General features: G+C 42.0%; 1 protein-coding gene across 6 annotated transcripts in view; it reads left to right on the top strand.

Moving 5' to 3' along the window:
• Nucleotides 1–3,870: 3,870 nt before the first annotated feature.
• Nucleotides 3,871–9,666, top strand: part of ZNF280D (zinc finger protein 280D) — a 102,280-nt gene continuing 96,484 nt past the window's right edge. For 2 of the 6 annotated variants that reach the window (XR_010131179.1, XM_055364025.2), the window contains exon 1: nt 3,967–4,239. Coding sequence is in view for 3 of the 6 variants with exons in the window: in XM_055364025.2 (XP_055220000.2) it covers nt 3,992–4,239 (248 nt within the window). In the remaining 3 variants the exon portion in view is untranslated. Of the gene's footprint in view, nt 4,240–9,666 lie in introns of all 6 variants that reach the window. The other 4 variants (XM_055364012.2, XM_055364023.2, XM_063699014.1 and 1 more) reach the window with 4 other exon arrangements.

Below are 9,666 nucleotides of genomic sequence, written 5' to 3'. Positions count from 1 at the left end.
AAGACAGATTTTAATCACATATGTACGTAAGGAGATCACAAGGAAGTGTTGACTCCAGAGGGTGGTTAGAATTTGGGGCTTAGAGACTGATATACTTCCCTGAAGGGGAGGGGGAGAAAAGCACTTATGGGAAAACAAATGACTTCTTAGAAGGGGAAGGAGCAGAAAGGGCACTTATGGAAACGACTTTTGGGAAAGATAAATGGGCCCTTTGGAGAATAGATGGGAGATATCATAGTTGTTTTGACAATGTCTGTTTAGATGTGGTGACATTCTCACAGTCTCTGACGGTGACTCAATCTTCCTTGGTTGCTCCCTGGAGGGAATTTATAACAATTGAGTTCTTTTGGGTTCTTTTGAAAGGCTCTGCTTTTAGGTAGATAAGGGATTTCAGGAACATAAACATATTCAGCTCAAAATAATTTTTATGCCACAATGGCTTATTCTGGATCCCTTCAGCTTAAACAACAAAGGGAATTTATTAGCTCATAAACCAGAAAAGTCTAGAGGCAGTATGGGTTCCGGTGATGTTTTATTTGAAGGTTTATGATTCTCTCAGGGATTGGCTTCCTTTCCCTATGATTGATTCTCCCAGCCATTCCTCCTTCACGTGTTGGCTTTATTTTCAGTTGGCTCTACTTAGTAGCAAAGAAAAAAAAAAAGAGGGAGAATGTAGCTCTTCCAGTATTTACATTTGAATGCCATACCATTCAGAGAAAAAAAAGAACTTCTGTATTCTCTGTAATAAAACAAAAATCCTAGGCTTCCCTCTGGATTGGCCTCTGCAACAAAAACTAGTTCAAAGGGTGAGGGTAACTCTGATAACTTTTGGCCAGTTGGACAATTCTTGGACCTGCTGTGCGGTGTATTACGTCTGTCCAAATTGCATGGATGAACACAAAGTAATTGTGGAATGAAAGCTGGGAGATCACCCATATTCACTGCAATAATTCAGGTAAGGATGTGGAGCATAATCTCACTTAAGGAGAATGAGTACTGTGAGGATATCTATAGCAAGTGTGTAACATGTAAAACAGGCTGAGAATGCAAGTCAGAGAAGCTCGTAAAAAATGACGGGAAAGCTCAGACCGTAAGTCAGGAGAACCAAAAGAACGGCGTTCTAGAGGCCAAGGGCGTATGATGTCAGAAGTTTGAAGGACGATGTCACAATCATCCAAATAACTTCCTGTGTGCTGATTCTAGACTCATGAGTCATCTTTTGTAATTTGGCCTCTCATGTAAACGTTCCTTTGAATGAAAATACGTTAACCAGCTTTTTGGACTCCATGGCAGTTGTGTTTTTCATGAACAACAACAAAAAATAATTGCAATTTTGGTTTACACATCAGTCTCAGTAAGTTTGGTTGGTACGAATCATCCCCCAGGATTCAAATTAGTTCTGGAGACTGGCAACATTGAGCTTTTGTCTCTACAAAGTGAGGACTAGACTCTAGAATACAGAGTGCAATCTTCTCTTTCATCCTGTTATAAATAAAAATAACAGGATGCCATCATTTTATTATTTTTACTTTTTATTTTCATAGGTTTTTGGAGAACAGGTGGTGTCTGGTTACATGAATACGTTCTTTAGTGGTGATTTCTGAGATTATGGAGCACCCATCACCCGAGCAGTATACACTCTACCCAATGTATAGTCTTTTATTCCTCACTCCCCTCTCACGCTCTCCCCGGAGTCCCCAAAGTCCACTCTATCATTACTATGTCTTTGCATCCTTACAACATAGCTCCCACTTATGAGAACATACAATGTTTGGTTTTCCATTCCTGAGTTACTTCACTTAGAACAATGGCCTCCAATTCCATCCAGGTTGCTGCAACTGCCATTATTTCATTCCTTTTTATGAGGATGCCATTATTTTGGACCAAACTCCTGCACTAAGCCCCAGCAGACTAGACTAAAAACCAACATGGAGTTACCCATGCTCACAAAACTGAAACTGAGTTGTTATGTGGCCTTCTGAGAAATCAGGAGAGAGATAACAGCCTAATTTCCCAAACAGGCCAGTTTAAACCTTCAATCCCCATGATAATGAAGTTCCCTGTTTTAAGTCGTTTTTGTTTGTTTTTGAGACAAGGTCTTGATCTGTTGCTCAGGCTGGACTGCAGTGGCAGGATCATGGCTCATTGCAGCCTTGAACTCCTGGACTGAAGGAATCCTCTTGCCTCAGCCTCCTCAGTAGCTGGGACTACAGGTACACACCACCACACCTGGCTGCTGTTGTTCTTACAATAGTAATCTGGAGTAACCTGGTATTAACCAATCAATTTTCTTTCTATTATTCTGTCTCACTGCCCCACCTTACAAGGAAAGTAACTTTGAAATGACCAACTTGTTTTTTGTTGTTTCTTCTTTCTTCAGCCCATTTTCTGTCTATAAAGCCAACCACATCTGCCCCATTCATGGGAACACCTATTCTGTTTTACGGAATGAAGTGGTGCCTGAATCTAGAATTGCAATAAAGCCAACCGAGATCTTTAAATTTGTTGTAATTTCGCCTGACACTGTAGCATGCTTTGCTAACCTTTAGGGACATTTGAAAAACGATGTCTTAAGAATGTTCCAAGATTTTGCAATTTTTAAACTTTCCATGTTTGCTGTTTTGATTATTTTCTGTCTTTTCCTGTAAAGTTTATTTTCAGGGCCAGCAGGAAAGGGAAAGCTGGGTAGATGATCCCAGGCCCATGTGGGAGAAGGATAGGTCATGGTTACCTCCAAGTACACCAGATCTGTAGGAGTGATCCAGGTGGTCTTTGGGGAAGACTAATTTGGGGGCAGTAATCAATATGGAGACTACAGTAATGATAAACACTTGAGAAAAACTGGGGAAAGCCAGATGAGAGAGAAGAAACTGAATTCAAATAGGAAGACGAATTAGCAAGATTCAGTGATTGAACGGGGTGTCTGTTATGGATCCTAACAGGCAAGACTTCAAGTCTTAGTCACTCACAAGCTGCACCAGTAATGCCATTGCTCTTGAGAAGACAATCAGTTTAGGAAACTTTCCTTACAGATCAGAGTACAACCTTTAGCAAGTATTTACGCAAGCAGTATCTTGGCAAGTGTTCTTCTTGTAAATTTCTTATACTTCTCGTTGTCAAACTTTAAAAAATGCTACTACAGGTTAACATGCAGATGGCAGTTAGGAATTAGAGTGTGCAAGTTAATCATTCGAATTGGGTCACTCTTGTCATAGCCAACTAAAGAATGGATAAGCCAGTGCCGGGGGAAGCCCTCAGAGCACATAACATTGCTCTAAGAATGGAATTCTCAGCAAGCCTGGCTGCTGAAACCGCCTGCTGTAACCTGAAACAGGTTTTATCTTCAGGTTTTAGCTTCTCAAAGAACCTGCTGCAGCTGTAGGGCAAGCTTTACCAACCCCCTTCCCTCACCAATCAGAACTAACCAGCTACCCAAAACTTTACTAAATGTCAACGAACTTTCTAGAAAAACGATAACTTTTTTAAAAAAATAAAACCCCCTAACTCCTCTTTGTTCTTCTGACATACTGAAGACCACCCTGTATGTGTAAATAACCTGAACTTGCAATTCCTGTGTCCCAAATAAAACACTAAATGTACAGATTCGTCTCTTCGTATTTGACTACGACAGGGGACGCAAGCAAAACCACACACTTAAAACAGACTTGGTAAAATCAGCTCGTTATTTAAAGAAACGGACTATTCCTTTTTCTCTTCTGGTTTAGTCTTCGACCCGCAGGCCCCTTGCTTCTTTCGAACGGCGGCTGTATCCCATGACCTTTTTTCACTTTCCAAGCCAACGGACTGGGGGTCGTTACACACGCGGAGGGCCCGGAACGCACGGCTCCTCGCCTGCAAATTCCGAGCAGTCCGGATTTTGGGGCTGCCTCCCGGCCACACCAGACAGGAGCTCGCACCCACATGGGGGCAGGGCCTTGGCCCTCGCCCCCGACCGGCGCGTGGGTCTTCGAGGGCCCGCGACGCGGCGCACATGCCGGTGCCCGCCTCCCGCGTCGGCGAGAAGACAGGGAGCTCGGACACGGGGAGGCTGACCCGGAGCCTACCCATGAGGCAGCGCGCCGGCTGCACGAGAGCCCCCCCCTTTCCACGGCTCGGCTGCCAGCTCCGCAATGGGAGCCGCCGCCGTCGCCGCAGTGTAGTTTTTCGTGCTCCTCCTTTTCCTCCTCCTCTTTCTCCTCCTCCTCAGGGCTCCAGTCAGGCCGATCCGCTCCGCTCACGGTAAGCGCCCCCCGCCCCCGCCCGCCCTGCGCTGCAGCAGGCAGAGGCCCTCCCGCGCGGCCTGCGCCGCCTCACTCCGGGGGCGCTGGACTGGGGGTCTTGAGGCCGGCGCGGGTCGTCGGGAGCGCCCAGAGCGCGGGGGAGGAGACCGGCTGCGCGGCGGCGGCCGGACCGCCATCTTGTGTCGGCCCAGGCGGGGGAGGAGGGATCCTGGCGCGACGCGGCAACCGCCTCGGCTGCTGCAGGCCTGGGCCGCGCAGGCCGCCGCCTTCTGCTCCTCCGCCACCTCCTCTCCCAGGCGTGTGCGCCTGTTTGTCCCCAGCCTGGTTTTGGCTTTTCTCTCTGGAGGCAACTCCCTTTGGTACATTTTGTGCCGATGTTTGGCCAAGACCCATGCTCCTCACACCACAGCCCACCCCCGTGTCTCTTCAGTCGTAGGAAAGGAGACCAAAGGGGATTCGGGATTTGCAGGCACAGGGCCCCTCATTTTGCCCAGATGACCGGTCGTTCCACGTTTGCACCCTCATTTTTGTCAAAGGGACCTCCCCTCCTCTGCCATAGAATTCCCGTTATTGTCTACAGAAGAAGGGCCCTGAGGAGAAACGTGGAGTTGGAGACAAAATTTTCTGAGCTTTGCAAGGTTCACTTACTGAGACGGAAAGAATGATCTCACTCTGAGGTTTTAGCCTGCTCCAGCGATGGAAGGAATTCCTCCCAACTTATCTCAAGTTTTAACGCTTTTAAGGAGAAATCTGCTGGAGAGGAAAAACGTCAAGGTGAACCCGCTTCTGCAAGCACGGGAGACCTTTGGCCAAAGGCCTTTGTTTGCGAAGATTTGTTAAAAAAAAAAAAAAAATCTATCATCTTAAATATTTGGCTTTATTTTCAGGTTTGGACAGAATTTGTCTTTTTTAGTGCCATGAAACATAAAATGGAACGCTAGAAGGACAGTTTTAAAGCACAAAAGCTGCCTCTTAGCATCTGTAAGGTGTCCTGCTTTGGGGGACTGCTGTGCCAACTCCAGCTGTCTCCACGCAGAAACTTAACCAGGGAAGGCACTGGTTTGTTTATACCGTTGTTAGGGCTGTGTGCCTCTTGATGTTTTAACATCACTACACATACTGTTGTAATTGTGTCTTGCTTTTGTGCCTTTCGTTGATAACCCCTGATTTGTATCTCTTAGCCCCTTTTGAAGTGGTCTGGGTTGCTGGAATCATTTTGCAGGCGAGGAAACAGAGCCTCAGGGAGAGGACTTTAATGAGGTCACTGACTAGGAAGAGCCAAGGCCAATAATATTAATAGAACCTTAGGTCTTCTGACTCCTTCTCCGGTGCTCAACTCTAGTATATACCATTTTTGTGGGAATGAGGTAGATGAGAATAGGCAAGGAGGCTCACTTAAAGATTTTAAGAAATATTACTCAATTGCCCTTTCGTTGATATTTGTATACTTTACTTTTGAAATGCGGGTGTTATGTTGCCCAGGCTGGTCTCAGACTCCTGGGCTCAAGCTGACCTCTCACCTCAGCCTCAGTAGCTGGGATTACAGGTGTGCACCATCTAGCCTGGCTTTTATATTTTTATTTTCGAGTTAATTTCTTAACTTTGCAACTTGCTATTTTTTTCGAAAATATTGGAAAGTTAAATAGCCCATTTGAACACCTAGTTTTAACGCTACCTTTTTGCCATATTTGCGTTTTTCCACTTATCTCACATTCTGTTTTCTGAACGTTTCAAAGTGCATTACGGATATGACAGTTTAGCCCTAAATGCTGTATGTGTGTCAGTATGTATTTTGTAAGAGATCAAGGCCATTTTTCTGTGTAACAATACCGCAATCACACTTAAGAAAGTGAAGAATATTCCTTAAAATCTAACATGTGGTGTAGTATATATTCACATTTCCCCCCATTTCTTCAAAATTCCCTTTCAGTCTTTTTTTTTTTTTGAGATAGGTACTTGCTCTGTGTCCCAGGATGGAGCGCTGTGGAGCAGTCTTGGCTCACTGCATCCTTGACCTCCTTCCTGGGCTCAAGCCATCCTCCCACCTCAGCCTCCTGAGTAGCTGGGAACCCAGGAGCACGCCACCAGACTCAGCTAATTTTTGTATTTTTTGTAGAGATGGGGTTTTGCCGTGTTACCTAGGCTGGTGTCAAACTCCTGGGTTCAAGTGATCCACCTGCCTTGGCCTCCCAAAGTGCTGGGATTACAGATGTGAGCCACAGCACTAGGCGACATTGACCTTTTGAAGAGACCTGGTCTGTAGTCTTTCAGAATAACCCATATTCCATGTTTTAGTGATAGTTCCTCCTCATAGTGTTTAAATTTGTTCCCCCTATCGTGTTTTCTCTAAACTTGGAATTGGGTCTAAAGGCTTGAATATATTTAGGTTTAATATTTTTTTGACAGGAATACTTCATAAGCCATGCAGTATGCTTCATTGCATACAACATCCAAAGGCACATAAAGTAGGCTTGTCTTATTAATAATCCTAAATTTGATCTCTTAGATAAGGTGGTGACAAGCTATCTTTCCATTGTAAGCATTTCCTTCTGCAATTAGCAAGTCATTTGTGGTGTGATATTTTGGCATTAGTAGTTGGTAGGAATTTACCTGCAGTAATCTGATAAACACAGTTGGGAGCAGTCGTTTAGGTATGGCTTTGGAAGTTAGGAAGAAGGAGAAGTGGAGACAATTCTGGAGGAAATACTAACCCATCTACTTTAGGAAACTTGGAATGCTTCTATGTGTTCGCATCAGAGCCTAGGGAGACTAGGAGAGAGGAGGCAGAAAGTAGATGTCAGAAAGCTTTGCCTTCTTTGAAAGTTTGCTTAGGACCATTTTAGCCGTAGTAAGCTATGGTAAATAGAAAAGTTCTGAAGTAGTTTGATGTTGGAGGATTGCAAGTGCTTCAACTGGAACATCTGTCCAGTTAGGCTACTAATCCAGTCCTTTTTCATTCCAGTGTTCTATTAATCAGCATTGGCTCACTGAAATAGCAGTTTTCACAAATGAAAAGTCAACTGTAGTTTTAGGTGACAGGAAATTGGATATTTCTATTGACAACATATTTTGTTATTCCAAAAGCAAGTTTTGGAAGATGAGGAATACTTATGACATATTCACTGATTAAATATATAAATCCTGAATAGTTTTTTTCTTGCTTTAGAAAGGAATTAAAAACTTTGAATTTTCAGATTGCTTTAAATAGTGATTTAAATAATGACTTGATTTACTCAGTGCCTTATATCAAAAATTGTATGTTTAGAATTTTGATTTATTTCTCCAGAGCAATTTTAAGGATTCTCTTAACCCTCAGTATACGAGGAAAAGTGTATAATTATCACTATCATCTGGGTCAAAAGGGACTGGTTTTTTTTGCATTTTAAGTTATTATGTATAATTTATAGGAGTAAAAATAAAGCGTAATGTAAAACAACTTATTGGAGCTTTTAATAAGAATTTAAATATAGCAGATATCTTTGTGTGTACTTAGAAAAATAAAAAAACAAAAAATCTATTTCATGCATTTAATTACATAACACTCCTACAACAAATATACATCACATTTGAACGCTTTGCATAAACATTCCCATTATAACACACATTTTTTTCTTTTTGAGTTTCTGTATCTGTACAAAGAACATCTTCCTTTCTTCCCATTTTCAGATCTGTGCAGAAATCATTGTAGTTAGAGGGTAAGACAACATTCCCTTCCTATTTTCTGCAAGTTATTTTCCTAGTTGCATGAGGAATTTCTTCTTGGTAACTTACGGTTTTGTAACTGAAGCTTTTCCCATATAATGAAAATATACTCTGAACTAATATCAGTCATAAGCCATCTTCAAGTCATTCTCTTCCAAGTATTGTTTCTGACCCACTTTTTGAATGTGTCACTCCTGTAGTCTTTTTGTAATACAGATCACTTCAGATTAATTTATGCAAGGATTTTAAAATTCATTGGTGGTTGAGAATGCACTGAGCTGAGAAGAGTAGGTATAGTTTTCCTTAGGACAATAAGAATCATGAATTATATTCGAAATCCAGATTTTGTGCAGTTGACTTCTTTTGCTTTTCCATTTGTGAAAATTCACAGAAGTTCAATGCTGTTCTTCCTAACAGTGCCAACTAAGGAGAGTTTGATGCTGTATAATATTCAGCCAAGTCTAAATTTGTAAAAAATTTGTCACAAGTTATATGTCTGACAGAATTTTGAAATTTTTCTGTCATTTCGTATATATCAATCTTGATTCTACTTTCATGCCTTTTCCAAATCTCTGTGTAGATCTGCATTGTCCAAGCTTATCATATTTCATTGTCACCTGTTGCTCAGATTTTCATTTCATGTTTTTCACCTTTTGAAGGTATTTCTACCTGAAATGGGCAACATCATCTGAATGGAATTAACTATAGATGCTCCTTGAATTACGATAGGTTACATCCTTGATAAACCCATCATTAGTTGAAAGTATCATGAGTTGAAAATGCGTTTAATACACCTAACATACTGAACATCGTAGCTTGGCTTAGCCTACCTCAAATATGCACAGAACATTTATATTAGTCTACAGTTGGGCAACATCATCTAACTCAAAGCTTATTTTTTAATAATAAAGTGTTGAATATCTCATGTAGTTTATTGAGTACTGTACTGAAAGTGAAAAACAGAGTGGTTGTATGAGTACTGGAAGTAATGAATGCACTTTCACACCATTATAAAGTTGAAAAATCGTTGTAAGTTGAACCGTCTTAAGTTGAAGACTGTCTGTACTTAGCAACTTTCATACATGACCCTGGAACTATTTGTCTTATAAATACTGATTCTAAATTTCAAATGCTTCCCTGATAGGTTCTTGCTTGTCATTCCTTCTGGGTTGTCTTTTTGCATGTACATCATCAAAATGCAATACTGGAAGAATTTTTGAAACCTTTGATGGTTCATAATTTTGTTGAAGACAGGACGGCCATCTTTGCTCCACAATTGCAAGATATTTTCAATTTCAGATTTATAAACAACTAATTAGAATGATCAATCCAATGAATTTTTTAAAATGTCTATATTTTCTATTTCCTTCCAGTCACCTTTGCATACCCCTGCATTCAATACTTGGGCACTTAAGCGTTGTATCAAGGCCGGGTGTGGTGGCTTATGCCTGTAATCCCAGCACTTTGGGAGGCCAAGGCAGCATTGCTTGAGCCTAGGAGTTTGAGACCAGCCTGGGCAACATAAGAAGACCTTGTCTCTACAAAAAATAAAAAATTAGCCGAGTGTAGTGGCATGTGCCTGTGGTCCCAGGTACTTGGGAGGCTGAGGTGGGAGGATCGCTGCAGGTCTGGGTTGCGGTAAGCTGCAATTGTGTCACTGCACTCCAGCCTGGGTGACAGAGTGAGACCCTGTCTCTTAAAAAAAAAAAATGTATTAAGTAAA

The sequence above is a fragment of the Gorilla gorilla genome, chromosome 16, assembly GCF_029281585.2.
Source record: "Gorilla gorilla gorilla isolate KB3781 chromosome 16, NHGRI_mGorGor1-v2.1_pri, whole genome shotgun sequence".
Lineage (NCBI taxonomy): Eukaryota > Metazoa > Chordata > Mammalia > Primates > Hominidae > Gorilla > Gorilla gorilla.
The sequence above is the reverse complement of the archived record's forward strand: the minus strand, read 5'-3'. Positions and strand labels throughout refer to the sequence as shown.